The sequence below is a fragment of the Glycine max genome, chromosome 8, assembly GCF_000004515.6.
Source record: "Glycine max cultivar Williams 82 chromosome 8, Glycine_max_v4.0, whole genome shotgun sequence".
NCBI classification, from domain to species: domain Eukaryota; kingdom Viridiplantae; phylum Streptophyta; class Magnoliopsida; order Fabales; family Fabaceae; genus Glycine; species Glycine max.
In genome coordinates, this window is record NC_038244.2 from 46280848 (window position 1) to 46300484 (window position 19637).

The window sequence follows — 19637 nt, forward strand, 5'->3', positions numbered from 1 at the left end:
CACTTCCAAAGCAAAAGCCCTCCTTTTACTTTGGTTATTATTGCATGAAGTGATGAATAAAAAGTGAACTTCTAAATTAAAACATATGATGATTGAGATGAATACATATATAATTTTTTTGTTCACTTTCACTTTCTAAAACTGAACAGGTACATCCATATATCTAACAAATATTCAGGTTGCTTTGAGACTAAAACAGCAAACTCACTTCAATGACCTGAAAGCCTCGCAACCAAAACATACCTCTTATTCTGTAACACACCTTCAGCCGCCCACAACATAAAACCAGACTAGCAGATTCTTCTAAATTAATGGAGGGACAGCATCTTTAGAGCTCACAACTTGCTGCTCCACTTCAGTGAATAACCAGTATAAAGCACTAGTTTTTGTAGTACTGCAGTTTGCTAAAGACCAATTCCACATATGATAGCAACTCAGAAATAGCAGAAGCAAAAAAAAAAAATTATAAATGCTCTAAGTTTTGACAATCACATATCATGTATAATTCCAAAACTTATAAACATCAAAGTACCAGCCAATATATGTATGGATCACATGACTATACTAAAAATTGCTAAAATGCGCATCATATTCAGTAGTGAAGCTGATGCAGAATGAGCTGATGATAGAAAAACAGCATTGTACAACCCAAAAAGGTTTACAAATTCCAATCAACTTTCATGAGTGCACTTCCACGTGATTAAAACACCTTGACATCCATCCAACAATGCTCAACTCACTTAGTACTTCATTAACTCAGAGTTCCAACATTACCTAGAAAACAAATCGTATGACAGTGAATTAGAGACCCATTATCTTGAAAGCTATAGCATATGAAGTACCTGACTGATTTGGTCAGTGACATCATAAATGTAATGATGCAAATAATATTTAGAGTGTATTGGTTTGAGGAGATGAAAAATTGAGGGGAGTGAAAATAAAATGACATTAAAGGTTTTGATTTTTATGAGGATTAAAAAAATGTCTTCAAACAAGTGCACCCTTAAGCATCAAGGGGGGAAAAACAGCTAAATTAGAGAACATTACAAGCCAAGAGGAATGCTAACAATACAATCTTACACACTCTTTTCAACACTTTGTCCATTATTAAGTGAAATCGCATGTTGGTCCAACTAGATAACCTGGGACCACTCATTATCAGTGAGGCTAGCTAGAATTTCATTTGATAATAGTGTTAAAAAGACTGTGAAAGGTGTTGCTAGTATTTCTCAAAAGCCAATGGAATCATGCAGTTAAACTATATACTACTTCTGTCCCTATTTATAAGACATAGTTTTGAAATTTTCTTGTCCCTTTTTATAAGACTTCATTTCAATTATCTTGTGCATTAATTAATTTTTTACTAAAATACCCTTATTTATTTTAATCCAAAATCGAATGCAAATCTGAATTGTCTCTTTCTCTCACCTATGAAGATTGGAGAAGATGAATAGGCTCCCAATAATGTTAAGGGCAAAGTTGGAAAAATATTACAATTACAGACAAATTTAATGTTGATACCTAAATTAAACAATTTTCTTAATATGCATAAATTAGTCAACATCTTATAAATAGGGACGGAGGTAGTATTTTTCAAAAGATCAAAACAATTGACATGGGTTCTGAAGCCTTAGTGCAGTTTAAATGTTAAAAGAGATTGTTATAGACTTTACTCATTATCAATCCTCTTCACATGATAAATCAATTAACAAATACCCTTTCAAAGGAAATGAAATTACATCCCTAGTTCTCATACATAACTAACATTCCAAGTTTCCAAATAACCAGCATGCATAACTGAGTCTCAAACCTGTATCACTTTAGACTGCCTCTTTCTTGCTTACTGCTGTTTATGACTTTGCTCTACATAAATCAACGTTGGAATGAGATAGAATAGGAACCAGTGTTTGGATCTTTGACTGCTTTAAAGTTGTTTTCCTTCAGCCCAAGGTAGCGCAGGAAAGAATTGCCCATGTCTTTCACTTGTGCTGCATCAAGAAACACTTCTCTATCTAAGCAAATGATGATAGTAAATTATACTCAATATCACTAGTCACAAAAATAAAGTATATCTGCACACCCCGCTATGAACTATTCACGATATATGTTTGCCTTTATGAAACAGAATAGTAAATATTGATCTATGTTTGCCCAGAACAAGAATGGACACATAACTAGATGTGTTAAAACACATGATCTTTACAGTTCTCGGTACATGACTGAGATTAGAAGGGAAAAAAAAGCAGAAGAGACGGGAGAGATATCTAGGGGATCAAGCCATCTAGTTTTGTGGCAAGTGCAAGTTGATAGGCAAAAAATAAACACAAAATAATAATAATAATAATACAGGTAAGACAAAGAAAGAAAGCTGATGCACCACCACACAAAAAAACTATAAATATTAAAAAACAAGAGAAAGACAAAAAAAAAAACTCACCAATCATCTTTTCCCTTTTTTCTGCAGCAAGGGTCTCTAGCCGCCGAATGGTTTTCCTAGCTTGATCATTTGAGGGATCAATTTCTAAGATCTTTTTCATATCTGTCAATTATTTTTTATAAAAAAAAAAAAGGTGAAGTGTAAAGAGCTGGTTATGCATGAAGATGAAAGTTCGTAAGAATCAGAATGCTATTAGTGTGCTAAATACACAGTTGTGAACTTATACATTAAGAGCCAAAATAAAGAGATAATTACAATAACCTCCCTTAGGTGTGTACTCATTAAGCTTGACACATTTTCTTATTCGAGAAATTACACCTCCCTTTGTTAATTACAAAGAACAATAGAGTAAAAACCCTACATAAGGTAGGACATAAAGCAAGGGACAAACAGTGCTAGATTTGATAAGTGCAAACCTCAGAGGTTGGTACAATTACCCTCCACCCTATAATAAACTTTGAACTCACCATCAATAGCCTTGTCAAAATGCTCAAGCTTTTCATGAGCTTCTCCTCTTCTTACCAAAGCTTTAACGTACACAGGATTCAGTTCTAATGCTTTTGTGCATTCTTTAATTGTGTTGTCATATTTTTCCTGTGGTATATTTGAGTATTTGACATGTTAAAGAAAAGCAAGCAAACATAACAAATGGGGCACAAGAAAGACGTAAGCATAGATCCCATAGTAGCTTTACATGGGATAAAAATGATCAAAATGTCTACATATATTATTAAAAAATTGAAACAAAGGTAAAAATACAAGAATAAAGTATCTAGCTTTAATCCTTATTGTCTTTTGCAGTTTTCTTTAGCAGAGCCGTTTTTTATTGAAGCAGATTGGGATCAGGTATTGCTCAGATTTATTACATTGGAGACTAATAAATATGTACATACCCAAGCTAATTTTCGCAAATTAGTATCTATCCTCAAATTTGAACACTGCAAGAAACATGGTTGATGCTATCAACCAATGTTTAACTGTTTTTTTTTTATCAGCAAAGATAAAATATTATATATATAACAGTACCAGGGGTACTGAAAAGTACAAATGATTTTTGAGCTTAGCAGAAATATGGTTTCCTAATACAGGCTTTAGAAGTAGAATTAGAAAACCATAAAACTGCTCATATTGTAAGCTATAATCTACCCAGATCCTATGTCTGCTTCCCTCCCCTGATTACAAAATCCCTCTCAAATTACTCGACCATTGATTAAAGTGAATTCCAAAACCCTTTCCAAATTCTTAAGCCATGACCAGCACAGGAAGATTCCATCGTCCATCAATTTGCTGCCATTAAAGCTATCATTTGAGAAAACTATCCCATTCCTATGCTGCCATATAGTCCAGGTTAACGCTATCCACCAGCACTGCCATCTGTGAGCCCTTACTCCAGTAGACCCCCCAAAAACATGTTGGAGGAAATGATGTCTCAGAGTTTGTGGAAAAGCACCCAAAATGTTTAACTGGTTTTAAAACATGTGAAATTGCTTATGGTTGGGACATATATTTCTTGCATTTCTAAGGGTCTCATTTCCCTTAAACTTGCTATGAGTATTAAGTTTAAGCTTCCCTACTCAGTCCTGCTGCCCATGGCTATTTCTAGGAAATATAAATTTCTGGTATGCAGGTAGCTTGGCAGCATGCTTTACTTTTTCACAGTTTTAGTTACATCTCAGCTTTTATGGTTTTCAGGATGTCTTATCCTCCCCATGGTTGTACTTTCCCTCTCTTTTCTCCATCATTTATTTAATTTAAGTTTTAAAACTACTGATATTTTATATTGAGCAAATAATAATTTTTAACCAAAACCAAAACTAAATTTTTAGTTATGTAATTGGTATTCTTCAAGAACAGTATGTAACACAAAATAAACCCAACTTTGAATTTCAACCAATAATTCAGAATTCTGAAGTGAATGGAAACAGAGAAAGGCCAAGGACCAAGCTAGATCACTATGCATAAGCCATTAAGCATCATTTTGAGATCTATAGTTCATCTGGTAGACATGTGTGGAAGAACATAACCTCATTAACAGCATAAAAGAAGACCATACCAGTTTCAGAAAGCACACACCACGGTTTGAATGGCATATTGACCGTATTTCCACAGATGAAGGCATGTCAGATGCTACTTGTAAAGCAAGTTCATACTGTAATAATGCCTCTTCATACTTCCCTTCTACAAAAAGCTTATTCCCTTCTACCTTTGCTTCATTTGCTTGATCCAATGCTTTCTGTCACATAATCGAATAAAACTCAATATTCTATTTACATGCACAAAGGGATTAATAATTTAATATGCAGGTATATACCAATTTCAAAGTTTGATGAATCTTGGTGTCTAAATATCAAAATACAAAAATTTTCTCTGCAGTCTGCACACAACCCATGGTGCCCCAAAATTTTAACCATAGAATATAACACGCTAATAAGTAATTAGTCACACAATCAGCCACATGAGCCAAGTATTATACAAGAGGAGTGCTAGCTACACTACACATTCTCTAACACACTCGTATCATGTTCTCTACTCTTAGGTTAAAATTTATTAGAAACTGCAAAATCATAAGCTGAAACTCACTAAATAAGGAGTGAGTCCTCCACAGTTTTGTGATTCTAAATAAATTTCAACTAATAATAAAGAATGTCAGTATATTACTAATACCTAGCATTTCTCATTATACAATCCTTTTCTGCTGTGAACTAACTAGAAATTAATCTAGATATAATGTTTAAAGTAATTAATATTACAAAAATCAATAACCTTAGCATAAGTGTGGCAATCCAATACGTGGCCAAAAAAAGGTTATAGCATTCCAATTAAATTCATTATACAACAAGAAAAAAAACATAACTGCAGAAAAAAATATTGTAGCAATCAGAAAGACCTAATCACAAAACCCTTAATTTCGAAACCAAACCTGTCTCGACTCTTCTTCATTGATCAACGCATTATTCTCAGATGATTCGGTGCTCTGAGGATCATCGTGTTCCGGCTCTTGCTCCGTCTGCTGCTGCTGCTGGTGTTTCTCGGTGTGACTCTGTTCGGTGTGATTCTGTTCGGTATGACTCTGTTCGATGTGATTCTGTTCTTCCGGGCTGCCGGCTCCACCGTCGTCGCCGTCACTGGCGAGATCGGTGTCGCTGGCGGTTTCGAAGCCGTCGGAAGCGTCGTTGGAGGGGTTCGCGTTTCGATGCTCGCTCTCTTCCTGCTCTATCACCACCATCTTCTGGAAAGTTTCGATGCACGAAATACAAAAATGCGATTCTCGGGCGTAGAAGAAATGTATGAGCTTCCCAAATACTTATGGGGTGTTTCTAGAATGACCGACAACAGAACGCACCCTTTGGTGATTTTTTTTTTCTTTTCTCTTTTAAATTAAACTTGTGTGGTTGAGCTTGAAACTTTTTTTTTTTTTAAACTTACACCTTGCACCACGCATTAGCTTAGTCTTTTCTAAAAAAAAAATTAAGAAAGATAAAAAAAAACGAAAACTTAAGGAAAATAACATCTATGCAGAATTTAGATTGTGCATTGCACACTAAATATTTATTTTAGCAGTAATAAATATTTTATTTTATAAAATTAAAATTTATTAAAAATAAATACTTCTTCATATATAAATTTATGATAAATAATTTATATTGTGATATAAAATTGTTTTTAACTGTTGATAATATTTTAAAAAATATTGAAATTTAATTTGATACTTAAGATATTAAAAATGATAGATAAATATTAATTAATTATTATTGGATGAAAATTGCATCACCATATCGTGTGTATCATTCTCGTCATTTAAACATGACATGCCTATCAAGATCAACCTATGCTGTATTCAAAACAATATTATAAGTTATGAAAAAGATTCTTTATATCATTCAAAGTAAAAAAATATTGTTTATAAGAAAGATGTCTTAAAAATTAAGTCAAACATGCATAACATGAAAAAAGCTAGCATTTAAACAATATTTTGATTAAAAATGAAAAAAGATGAAGCAAAAGGTTACAATAACTCAAAATGTAAATATTCTACTGAAATAAAAAAAAATAAAAAACTGAATTAAAAAAAGTAGCTCAATTCATGTAAAGCAAAGCCATTTTCTAGCTTTCCAACCCAAAGCCCAAGGGAGCTTGATAAAGGAATTGCATCCAAACCAATCCTTAACTAAAATTGGGTCACTGACCACCCAAACATAAACTCACAAACAAACATTAAAAAATAGGCAATTACTTTTTGCACCTTACAAATTATTTCCTGCACCTAATCTGAAATGTAAAGTTACATTCCAGAAACGCATTTCTGAAATGTAAAAATGTAAAAAATTACATTCTAGAAAAGCCTTTCCAGAATGTAATTTAAATTCTTTAATAGGTGTTCCTGGAGCTTAAAAGGATGTAGGAATTAAAATTGAAGGTGCACGAAGCAACTATCCAAGAAATATCCCAACTAAACGTAAATGTGCACCGTCGATAAAAAAATTAATACATAAACACACACACACAAATTCACCAAGGATTCACCAATTCACAAAAGAAGAGGATACAATATGACATCAACATTTATAGCAAAAAAGCCCTCCATTCTGCATAAATACTACTGCAGCACCTGAAATTCAATATACCCACAAAAAGTGTTATCTAAAATCTTAAATTAGACCTTATGAGCAAGAAAATATAGCCTACAATGGAAAAATTTATAGACAACTTTCTATTATAACTGATCATAGCGGTAGATTAATGCTCAGGGAACTTATTGTTAGGAATTTTATAATTCCTAACTAATTAATATAAGCTACATATTATAATATTTAGATTAGTTATTTATATTTAGATAAGTTTAATATAAAGTGATCTAATTCAATAAGTCCATTAGACTGTCCAATAAAAAATTGATATGAACTTAATAAGCGGAAACCAGTTTGATCCATTAGGGGATAATGTGAATCCTAATAGGTTAAAACAAAAGTCCCCCAAGACACCAAATCAAGAAACAGTTTCTCTCCTCTCTATTTGAAGAGAAAATGAAGGTTCCATAAGGAAGAAAGTGATTTGATTGAGGAAGGTCATTAAACCAATTGTTCGTGACCGCTGTAAGATTCCGCTGCGTGTTGATCAAACTCTATGGATCCAGGTATTCCTTAAAACCTCTTGATAATCTAAGTTAATGTATTTTGGTGCTCATTTATTATTTTATAAGGTTTATTAAAATTCCCAACACTTGATGTAGTTAGCAATGAAACCAATAAGAAAAAAATGTGAAATGATGCCAAGAATTATGCTACCTCCGTAAAACAAATAACAAGAACATTCCTCAACCCCGAAACACAACTTGATATGGTTTCAAAACAGTTTAGTTTCACTTTTTTTTTGTGTCAAGCTTGGATGATCTGCAGAAGGAGAATGGCGAGACAGAGCTACAGCAATAAACTCTAGTTTCTTCAATTATAATTAAAACTCTTATTGTTTGCAGAATTAAGGTTTTACCAAACCAAAAGGTTTATGATTCAAGGGTGTGTATCTTGTGTGATGTATATCAATCAAGTAAGGGACAACTAAAAGTTATTAATTTTCCTTTGGGGGGGTGCGAATAACAGGCCCTCGTTAGTTTAATAAGCAAGACTTTTAAATTGTTATCCTATCAAACACTTTTTTACATCCTAACACTTGTTTTACACTTTTTATTATGTATCTAATTAATTTTTTTTATTATTATTTTGGATACTTATGACACATACACAACTTAAACATGTGAAAAGATAATTTTATATGGATAGATGCACGCTAATATGCATTATTAAAAAAACATTCAGTTTTTAACTTCTGAAAAAGTCCACTTCAAATATAATATAAAATATTAACAAAAATAATGTCTTTTGCTCTTTTTTAAAACTGATTATCATAAAAAAATAGAAATTTATTTTAAAAATTAAATATATTATCAATTTAAATATTTTGTTGTATGTGCATATTTTATTTTATTAGAATCTCGTGTATGAAATATTCTCACAACGTATATTTTAGATATTAACCATGTCTATATCAAAGTTGTATTTCATTGTGTAAAGCAACAAAGAAAAATATGCCGTTGTCATGTGTTCTGATTCTTTCCCTCAATGACCAATCCAATTTTTAGAACATTAAAGAAAAAAAGTGATTGCAGTCGGTTTATGTAGGCGACATAGAAATCCAAGATAGTCACGTAACATGGGGTTTTCTGAATTCTGATCATCATATATAATATGAAGCTGTTATAGAATAGAACAAATACGCTATCTTCTATTCTATTTCTCCCTTGATGAATAAAGATTATGTTCAATCACAAAAGAACCCGTTTAAAATGGACAAAAACACGCAAAGGGAGAGAGAGATGGAGAAGGTCATGTGCTAATAATGCATACGTTACATTTTAAGATATAAATAAACCATGTGATGTTTTTTGGGGAAAGGATAAGGTGTAGGATTGAGTTGGAGTCACGATGTTTGGGCAAGAAAGAGACAACTATTGATTCTATTATTTTCCAAAGGCCTTCTTCGAAGAGAAGATGTGATGGGAAAGAGAGAGAATCATTTATAATTGAAGTTTTGTGAAGGGATATTGCTTTGCATGTTCACGCCTCCACGTTAGCAATGCTCCCTAACCACCCCATCATCTACGAGCTCTAACATGTATATAGAGTTCTCTAATTCTTCTATATATATATATATATATATATATATATATATATATATATATATATATATATATATATATATATATATATATATATTTCAAAGAAAGACTTTGATTTATGTCTTTTAGGAACCTACTTTGGCTAAGGTTGTTACTCGTAACCCTCTTGATTAAAAAAAGACAAATTATAGATTTCCTTTTTTTTTTAAAAAAAAAAAAGGCCACGGGAAGCAACATGTATACTAAAATTTTGAAGAAAAATATGTTTAAAGCAGGAAGGAAAATTGATAATATTACTATAGTGGTATAATTAAAACTCAATTGTGTAAAATTTAGTTAGTGAGATAAATTCTATTCAATTTTTTCATGTGTAAAATTTGCTTAGACTAATAATAATCACATATTACAAATGAAATTAATTTCTTATCTGATAAGTTGAAAGACACTAATGATCTTTTAAAAAAAACATAAAAGAAAGAAAGGGTAAAATTTTAAATTAAATGTCACCAATTCTTTTTAGAATATATATTTGGTTTTAGGATATAAATTCATTAAGTCATTTGGTATTTATTTTACATTATGGTCTCCCTGCGCATGCCAGGTCATTAAATCGAATGTTCATTGATTATTAGACTGGAAATTATGAATATTAGTCAAGTGTATCTGTTCTTGTTTAAATTTATCAGCCAGCCTTACAATTTAATGTGACTTTGAACCCACACCTTCTCAAGGCAGACTAATAGCTTGCAAATTGCAACCAACAATTATCTCTCCACAATAAAATGTGGTTTCGTCTTTCCTTAATCAAACTTACAATTCAAGATGACGCCTATACCCAGAGGCCACATGAGATGTCGGATTGCAATATATGCAACAATGAGAAGAAAACCAACTAAAAGCATACATTAGAATAGAAGCAAGTCATATATATATTAACCTAGATTAATACATTAGGTGTCTAATGCATGTTTTCTATAAAAATAATACTAGTACTTTTTTTTAAGAATGTAGTGAATGTTGGGCTTCGCATGCTGTGCTTGTTCTCAGGGGATTACACTTTTGGACAAACAAAAGGTGCCACTCAAACAAACAATAGTGAAGGATGCAAGTCTACGTTCATCGACAAATTAAAAGGAGATTGTTTTGTTGAAAAGCTCTATTAAGTAGTCGTAATAAAGGTAGCACGCCACTTAGAACCCTCGAATTAAATTATGTTTTTTTTTTCTTTTAACAATAGCTAAAATAAATAAAAGAATCATACTGTGCCAAAAATAAATAAAGAATCATTAGACTAAGATGGGGGTGGGTACGTTGTAGGTTCCAATAAATTTAAGATTTATATGTATATTGTATTCGAAATGTAAATCCGTTTCTTTATCATATCATATGCCTTCAATTAATCAAATATGAGTATGACTATTAATTAATCTTTTACGGTCCATTTAATTCAATAAAAGATAGAATATACACAAATTATAGGAGTAATAAATTAAACTCTTAGAATTACTGCAAGAAATTCTCTTATCCTATACCTAAAATCAATTAATATTATTTGCAAATATATATAATTACATGATTACTTGAGATTTTTCTAACATGTTTTATATATATAGTTACATGATCACTATAATTATGTGACTTCATGAGAATCTTATAATACTCTCCCTCAAGTTGGAGTATGAGGATCTTAAATGCCAAATTCTCTAAATAGATAATCAAATTATTGTTTGTCAAGAACTTTTGTTTATCAGCCAAATAAAAAACTCATTAAAGGGGTATCCTGCCCACAAAGCAACAAGAGCAGAAACAGAAAATAACAAAAAGGAAAAAGAAATGACAGACCCCATGGACATTGTTATATAGTGCAACTATAATGAAAATTCCTACTCCGATCCCCTTCATGAAGTTATCTAATGTAATTCCCCATTCAGCATATATCAGACCCATTTGAATGATCAAATATGCCCACTGTATAAAAACACCAGTGAGTTATTATACTGCACTGTCTCATCCTTAATTAGAAGGCCAAAAATGATTACTGTTACATTGTTATTCTATGTACCAATCAGTCGACAGTGTTGCCAACTCTGTTCCTTTATTATCATAATGTTGCTCATAGGATATCTTGACAAACAAAAAATCTTCTATTTAAATCTTACACTAGACACTTGATCTAATCCTTAGCAATTTCAAGAATTTCCATTTCTTCGATTCTCTTTTGGATTCTTCAGCTACTTAAATAACCCTTCAATTCAATTTTAATTTCCAACTTCTAACAACTTTTTCGAAAAATGGAACTCATTGAGTTAACACTTGAAAAGAAATTACTTAATAACACCAACACATGAAATGGCTTAAAAAGGGGAAATAGCCAAATTGAAATATTTCTAAATTAACGATAAATCTCTTTCGATAAGTAAAATTAACTTAATGCCGGGTTGGCTTTGATGGACTAATGTAGCCTAACTAGTCAACCATTATAGGCCGTTTTATGGGTTTGCTGCTTCTTGTAAACTCTCCTATTAATACCAAAGCAAAATCATGAATTTTACATTTATTTCTAAAGGAATGACAACCATCACACGATGCAAAACAAACACAAATAAGACACTTTTCGAAGTGGAGAAAGATCGATGTCCTAAATAGTTGGATACTAAGAAAATCAAATGACCCAGATCAAAGCTTTATTTTGTTTTGGGACATCAATGTATAATTTGGTTTCATAAATATTGAATGAAATTATATATGACCAGGCCGATAACAGGGTATTCACGTCTCAAATTCAATGGTTGTGGTTTTGATTTGTGATATTGGGGATGTGGGTTCGAAGAAGGATTCAAAATTTTGTGGCGGTTTTGGACAGTTTTTAACCCTCATACATTATTTTTAAATTTAAATTAAAAATTGTAGGTTTGGATTTACGTTTAAAACAAAAAGTAATATATTTTAATTTTGTGAGGATGAAAAAAATACTCAAAATTTTATAGAGATAAATTTTAAATATTTTAATAATTGTTTTTTTAGTATACCACAAATTCGAATTTTTAGTAACAAATACCAAAGAAGAGAAAACAAAAAGACGTTCAGACATGAAATGGTATCTTTAGTTGGAATGAGATGTTTTATTTTAGTTTTAGTAATGTTATTTTTTGGTTTGAAACAATAATAAACCCTTATTTTTGTAAAGACGAATTCACCCGTTAATATAATTTATATTAAAAGGAAAAGTCATAAAATTGAATTTGAATTTGACAATTAAAAAATACATTTAAATGACCATTAATCTTAAATTCCAATTTCTCATATTGTCATATAATTTCATATATCACTCTTTGAAAAATAAAATTATCGTAGTTAATTTGGCTTTTGATATTCTCCCCCGAACTTTAAGATAATATCACAAGTTTCAATCTTTTGGACTGAAATTAACTATGAGACTAATTTTTAATTTAAGACTTAGTTTTAAAGCTTCGATCACAATGGAATTTTAGTTAATGACAAGAATTCTTGAATTGTTACGTATAAATCAAATTCAAGTATGTGATTTATAAGTTGTCAACCCAACTAAACTCACCCCATATAATTTCATATCATCATCAAATGTTTAATTTCACCTCTTTTTAAAGTTGATTTAATCTAGTTTGTATTGTGAGTAATTTTTTATCTCAATTTTTTTTAACCTTCTATGTTTAAAAATTAAGTAAATTTGGTCTCCGTTATTTTCTTCTTCTTAATTTCTAAAATATTATTTTTAATCCAAATATTTGTTGGGTTTTTGACAAACTTGAACGAAAATTGAGATACGAAATCGTTTCAAAAGTTTATAACTAATAAGTTTACTGGAAAGTGAAAACTAGATAAACTTGAAAGATTTTATAAGATGTGAGATTAAGATTTAACGAGGGGAAGTAAAAAATAAAAATAAAGGTTTAAACAGGGGAACTTTTGATATATTTTTAATATTTTGAGTAAAATTTGATATTCTAATTAGCGTTTTTTTGAATAAAAAACAATTTAATCTACTAATTTATAAAGATTTGAAGTGATAAACAAGAATTTGAGGGTTTTAAAAAATAAAATAAACGAAATGGAAAAAAAAAAATGATAAACCAATTAATTAAAAAAATCAAACCAAAGGTTCGAAAATTTCAGTAGTTAACTAAATCATTGATTTTTGTATACATATTCAGATAAAATACTAGAGTGAAACAATTTTTAAGTTGTAAAAAACTTTAAAGGTTTAAATAAGTTTTTCGGTCAACTTAAAGTTAGTTTTTCCGTATTCTTTATTATTATTATTATTATTTTTGTTTCATTTGTAGTATTTCATGTCAAAATTATCTACTAACTGTGTTTAGGTTGGGTAATGTGTGTATGTTATAAACCAAACTTGAGTTTAATTCCTCCAAATAATAAAAATGTTGCATTTTCTATTAAATGATACATATAACATTTTTTCATAGAAATTTTTTGGAGGAAAGAGATAATGTTCCAATCTAAGACTCAGATAACAATTACATAATTATTTATATTTATCTCACTTTAAGAATATAAGTACACTTGGGAACATGTAACTTGTAAGATACAATACCCCTTTCTTACACTATTCAACCAACCCCTTGACGTTCTATTAAATGACAACATAATTAGCAGAGATTGAACCACTACAAGATTAAAAATGTCTAAATTGGGGGGGGGGGGGGGAGAGTGGAGAAGTGAAAAATATATATTTTATAAGGAATACAAATTTATATCAAAACTTTAGGAGAATTTTATCATAATGAATTAATAATTCAAGTAATCATTTTTACGTTCCTTAAAGATTATTCAAGAAACCAATAGTATCAATTTGTTTGATGCATACTAATAGTATCAAATACATATATAATGTAGAATAAGTGGATTAAAATTATAGTTTTGTAGTATTCCTTAAAAATTATTATAATAATTTTACTAGTATATAATAAAAAAAAAGTATTAAATAAAACTAATAATGTATTTGTATCTCAGAAACTTAAAAAAAATATTTTACATTTTCATTTTGTAATTAGGAAAAACCACCAAATATCCATCATGTATATTAAGTTAGAGTTCACTCTTTTGAAAGTGACTAAAACATTGTTTATTACCCCTTAAAGAACAAAAAAAACATCTCTTTATTTAAATTTTATAATTTTTAAAATTAACTATGCTCATATTTTTAATAATTTTAAACAGCCTTTTGAAATTTATATTTTTCAAATTTTACTCAAGTGTATTAACACATTATTAAATTTTAAATATTTTCTGATTAATTTATTTATTTTTAATTTATATTTCTATAGTTATTATATATTTTTAATATGACTATAATGCATGAAATATTTGGAAAGTATATAACTTTTTTACCAATGTTAGTTGCTAATTTTTTAGTAAGGAAACTTAAATATGTCTCTTCCTCCTTTTTTTTTCTTTTATCACCAAGTCAATCTTAAATTACATGATAAAACACATTTTGGTTAAAATGATCAAGATAATTTAAACCTTATATTTTTTGTGTTAAATTTATTTATTTATTGTTGGGCATTTTTGTTAATTTAATTTAATTTTTATTTTCTAATCATGTGAAATTTCAAACTCCAAATGTAATCGTTTCTTTTTCGTGGCAATGTGCATTTCGTGTCACATTTCATATAATGATCAAGCGTTGATTAAGACAAGTACATTGATTGGGCCACCATTAGAACTTTGGAACATTAGTATTTAGTAATAGACACATAACTTCCAACATTATTAAGACAAGTGTTGATAAAGACAAGAACTCCACTTTTAGGAAGTATTTTTCTACCATGGATTACGTAAATAATTACTTGTAGCTGAAAAAAATTATGACTAATTAATTAATGTAAACAATTAAAGCGAAAGTATATGAGAAAACATACATAATAAATTGGTAAATACAATTGTTAATTTAAATAAGAGATTTCAATATAGTTGTGTCCTTAATTAATTAATTATGTTCCTTGACATATGTCCGTATATATATAGTGCTCTGACTTTAGATAGAAACTAAATTCATGGCTATAATATCCATTCGTCATGAACGAGTTAAAAATTATTCTTTTTGCTTGGACCATTCATGTATTCATTGCAACTCCGGGATTGGAGAAAATCACTCTAGAACTTTGAATAAATATGAAGATTCTTAGTCATTATCCAATGAACCATGTTTTATTTATACTATGGAATATGGGAAGCGACTATGTATACCCGAATGAAGGTTGTGAGAACAAATGAATTGCATGCATTATATGATGAGGTTGTTGGAGATAATAAATGAGCTAAAATTTTTAGTCGGTTGAGGCCAAGCTGTCAATGAAATCTATATTTTCCCACAATCAGACAATAACTTGACAAGAAAAAAATAAATAAAGCTCAGATGTTTTCTACATATTACATATTATAGACCTAAATTATTTTTCTTTTTTTTTTCTTTTTAAAGTTACTATTTCGAGTGAATATTATCTACGTGTTATTTCTTCTATAAAAAAATATCTACGTGATATCAGTTATCACAAGTATAACAATTTCACGGATAAGTTATATTAACCAAATGGGATGGAAGTTGGGGTAGGCTTACTTGCATATATAGACTATTAATCCTTTCTCTATTCATCTTTAGGGAAATGACCCGGCCTCATGATCATGATAACCCTTAATTATGGGGAGAGGTCAGCTTAGTTACAGAGACGATTAATAGTCCTTTCTCTATCCATCTTCATGTCATTGGTTCATATCTTGAAAAGTTTTGAAATGAAAATTGAATGTTTAATTTGGATAGATTAGGATGTGATTGATCTCAACCCATGTTTAGTGTTTAGTGTAGTTTTTTTTTAGTTTATTTTAGTTTTTGTTTTAGGTTGTTTTTGCTTGACGACAAACAAAATTTTTAGTCTGGGAGAATTTGATAATTGCCTAAAATACTTAATTTGTGTGTTATTTAAGAGGTGATTTTCTCAATTTAATTTTGTTTTGTAAAATCTTAAATTTATAGTTAGTTATCTTATTTGTAGTTTTATCTTAGTATTTTTAATCTTTCGTGTAGGAATGGAGGTTGAAGTTGGAAAGAGAATTGAAACAAAAACTTAAAGTGCTTAAGGAAGCCTTGCTAAGCCAAAATCCCGGGATAAACAAAAATTGAAACATACGTAACACAAGATTCAAGTCTAACTGTGCAAGATTTGGTGGCTAAGCTTTTGTGTTGTGATTCTCTCAAAATTCTTATCAATGAACTATAGGACCAAAATTACTCATCTTTTTTTAAAACAAACTACAAACTAAAGCCCAAATTTTTTTTAAAATATTAAAAGATTGATATATTTAATTATAAGGATAACAAAACTCCAGTTTCTCTAGCCCCCCATGGTTGTAGTTTTTCACCTTTCATACTCCGAATTGAATTGAACTAAACAATATTGGAATGGTAAGGATAAGAATAATGGGACTTGTCGTACATCAAATCATGTTTTTTTTTTAATCAGCAAAAAGTTTTACTAATAATGGTACCAGACCTGCTACCTGTATAATTACATCAAATGCATGTAACTTAATTATATTTAACAACGATTTCGTGATTCTTGTGCATGTGTCTAACACAAGATGCACTGTTCTTTTTCTGTGGGGCAGAAAAACTCCAGTGGAATGGCCTACACCCTTTGCTTTGACATGAATTGCACATCGCGAAAATCAAAAGCAAGAAATTAAAGTAACTAAAGTGTAAAGACGAAAATTATAGCGAATGCAATGAAGGAAACAACAAAACTAACCGGAAATCGTCCTTGTAGCATTATTTTTTTTTATCTCTCTGAGAAACATTTGAGAAGCACAAACTTGTTGCAAACTTTTCGAGTTAAGGGTCCGAAACTAGCTTTTAACCAAGTTGTTATGACTTATGATGTAACCTTTGTGATTGTGAAACTTTGTAAGAGTGCTCATGACTCTTTTAGCACGATGCTTTTCTTGTACTAATTAAAAGCCAGCTTAAATGAGATGCTTCTTTGTTATCTAACACAAAAGCACAAGAACAATGTCATCCTCACTGGATTGACAATTGATATGTTCAATTTTTTCTGGTTTAAGTTTGAGACTATACTCTTTTATTCACGATTTCTTTCCTATATATGCTATATATTTTGCAGAAATTATGTTGAATTTTGTTAACATGTGCCTTAAAGGGTACTAATTAAAAAATCAATAGATATTTTTTTTATTATTGAAAATCACCATCAGAAATGTATTAAAAATTATTGAGTGTATTTATATATAATAATTCTTAACAAAAAATATTGTCTCTTCTTCCCCAATAAAAGCATGCAATTTTTGCTGATGCTTCTGGGACTTCTTTCCTTATAAATTAGTTTGTTTCCTCTGTTTTGTCCTGTTTTCCTACTAATAAAACAAAATATGTATTGTCTGTAAATAGTCTATATATCAACTAATAGTGTATTTGTTTTTACAATATTATTCAATCAGAAGGCTACAAAAAATTTAAGCATATCAGTGACAATTGTTTACATTAATAATAATTTTCATCACTAGTATTGAGGTAATTAAATTACAGTGACAAAATTTTAAAAATTACATATATATTATATTGTAGGATAAATTTATTAATTTTTATGATAATCATTTTAAAAATGATAACAATAATAATTTTTAATTGATTAATAACATAAAACTTTTTAATGAATTATGAGAATTTAATTACAAGATAACAGTTGAAAATATTTAGAATTTACCGAAAGTATGTAGTGTCTTTTGCAGCTGCATGTGTATCCATATTCATGCATCTAGCTAGCTGTCACTGATCTTTAATGGAAGTGACCTTGGAGTGCCCCGTGTTGGCCATGCTCCTTTTAGCGGCTTCTGTCTCAATAAAGCTTTGAGTTTCATTCTCACATTCTATATAGCTACAAGTTCATAAAATTACATAAATATTTCTTTTTTTTTAATCATTATTACAACAATCTTTTCGAAAAATCTTAATATAACATACACAAAATGTCAGTACAATATTTTTAAGCATTAAAAAATAAGTAAATGAAATCACTATTTGATCTCGTCCCATTACCACTCCTACTCAGATTACTTCTTTTTTTTCTTTTTTGTTGGCAAAATTTTAAAGGAAGAACACGAGTATCTCAATCTAAGGAATAAAAAGCTTTTGAAATTCTAAAATGAAAAAAAAAAAGAATCCAAACGTATAATTTAATAAATATGAAACCTTTTCTTACTTTTCTTCAACTATTTCCTTGAATTTACTTGAATCATTTTCTTATAATACTATATTCTCTTATAATAATATTCTACCAATCCTCTGATACTTTATAAAAAGTCTTAAACAAAAAAGTAATATATTTGATTCTTAAAAGTATTCTTTATTTAATTAATAAGAAAATATTATGAGAAAAATTCATTATACAGTTATTCAATTTTAAAAATTATAGCTCAGATGGCCACCAAAAAATATATATATATATATATATATATATATATACATTTTCCTCCAAGTTTCGTATGAAACAAGACCATAAAACATGGCTAGAAATACAAACTATGCAGATATAAATGATTCGAATCAATTCTGAAATAGACTATTTTTTTACAACGATGACAATGATATTTAAATGCATGGCATGATTCAAATTATTTAAATTCCATTACTAACTCAATCATAGTGGCTTAAGCCTAAACTAAATTAATCCAAGCAGGCAAATATTTGTTAATTTTAGATTTAGGACAGCAACCGAAAAGAAGGGAGATCCAAGTCCAACAAAGCATTTCAGATTTAACAAATATGAAATCACCGTATCCGGAAAAGGACAGGTGTCAGTGGACAGGTTGTGATATTTGACTTATTTCTTTTTCCGAAATAGAAAATGGAACATGGCACGTTGCTTAATAATGATACAATTCGTACAGTTACCTAAATTTTCAGGACGCCCCTTCCTCCTTCTCTAGCGATCCACATGCCAACCTTTGCTTCCTCACAATCACTCGCAGTACGGAGAAAACCGTTTTCTCATTTTCTCAAAAAAGGTCATTTAATAAATAATAATCCATCATTATCAATTACTTGGCCTGCTCATTTTTATTTGTGATTTTGCAAAAGTATATTTATTATATTGTTTTTTTTGTAAAAAGAGAAAGCTAAAAATAAGCATAATTATATTTGGAATGACTAAAATTACATCTAACTCACTAGCTAGTATTTCATTTACTGTTATTATAAGAAGAAATTCTTGAATGCCAACACTACATAAACATATGTTGATTTTTTGTAATCTTATTTTTTAACATAATAAGGTTTCTTTTTTAATCATGTTTTTGACATTTTGTTTAAAAGATTCAAATTAAATATCACTTTGAATCAACAATATGTTGATAAATGTATACAATTTATAAATAAAAAGATTATTTTTTAAGTATTGTTAGTATATATAAATTTTTTACATTATTAGTTAATTAAAAATCATGTCTAACATGATT

The 19637-nt window shown here is 29.5% G+C and overlaps 1 protein-coding gene across 1 annotated transcript; it reads right to left on the reverse strand.

The window, feature by feature from the left end:
- Window positions 1-106: 106 nt before the first annotated feature.
- On the reverse strand, window positions 107-5821 carry LOC100792585 (tetratricopeptide repeat protein 1). The gene is made up of 6 exons (XM_014779517.3): window positions 5358-5821; window positions 4491-4670; window positions 2905-3031; window positions 2438-2539; window positions 1811-1988; window positions 107-774 (listed from the first exon to the last, which is right to left on the reverse strand). Exons 1-5 carry the CDS (start codon window positions 5661-5663, stop codon window positions 1873-1875), a joined length of 831 nt encoding a protein of 276 aa, XP_014635003.1. The 5' UTR covers window positions 5664-5821; the 3' UTR covers window positions 107-774; window positions 1811-1872.
- Window positions 5822-19637: the final 13816 nt, after the last annotated feature.

Bases quoted from the DNA above. Each gene is read 5' to 3' on its own strand.
- LOC100792585 (XM_014779517.3), bottom strand. From the start codon at position 5,663: ATGGTGGTGATAGAGCAGGAAGAGAGCGAGCATCGAAACGCGAACCCC. The intron at 3,032-4,490 runs GTATGGTCTTCT...AATATACCACAG, and splicing joins GTGTGTGCTTTCTGAAACTG to GAAAAATATGACAACACAAT. The intron at 2,540-2,904 runs GTGAGTTCAAAG...AATAATTGACAG, and splicing joins TTTTGACAAGGCTATTGATG to ATATGAAAAAGATCTTAGAA.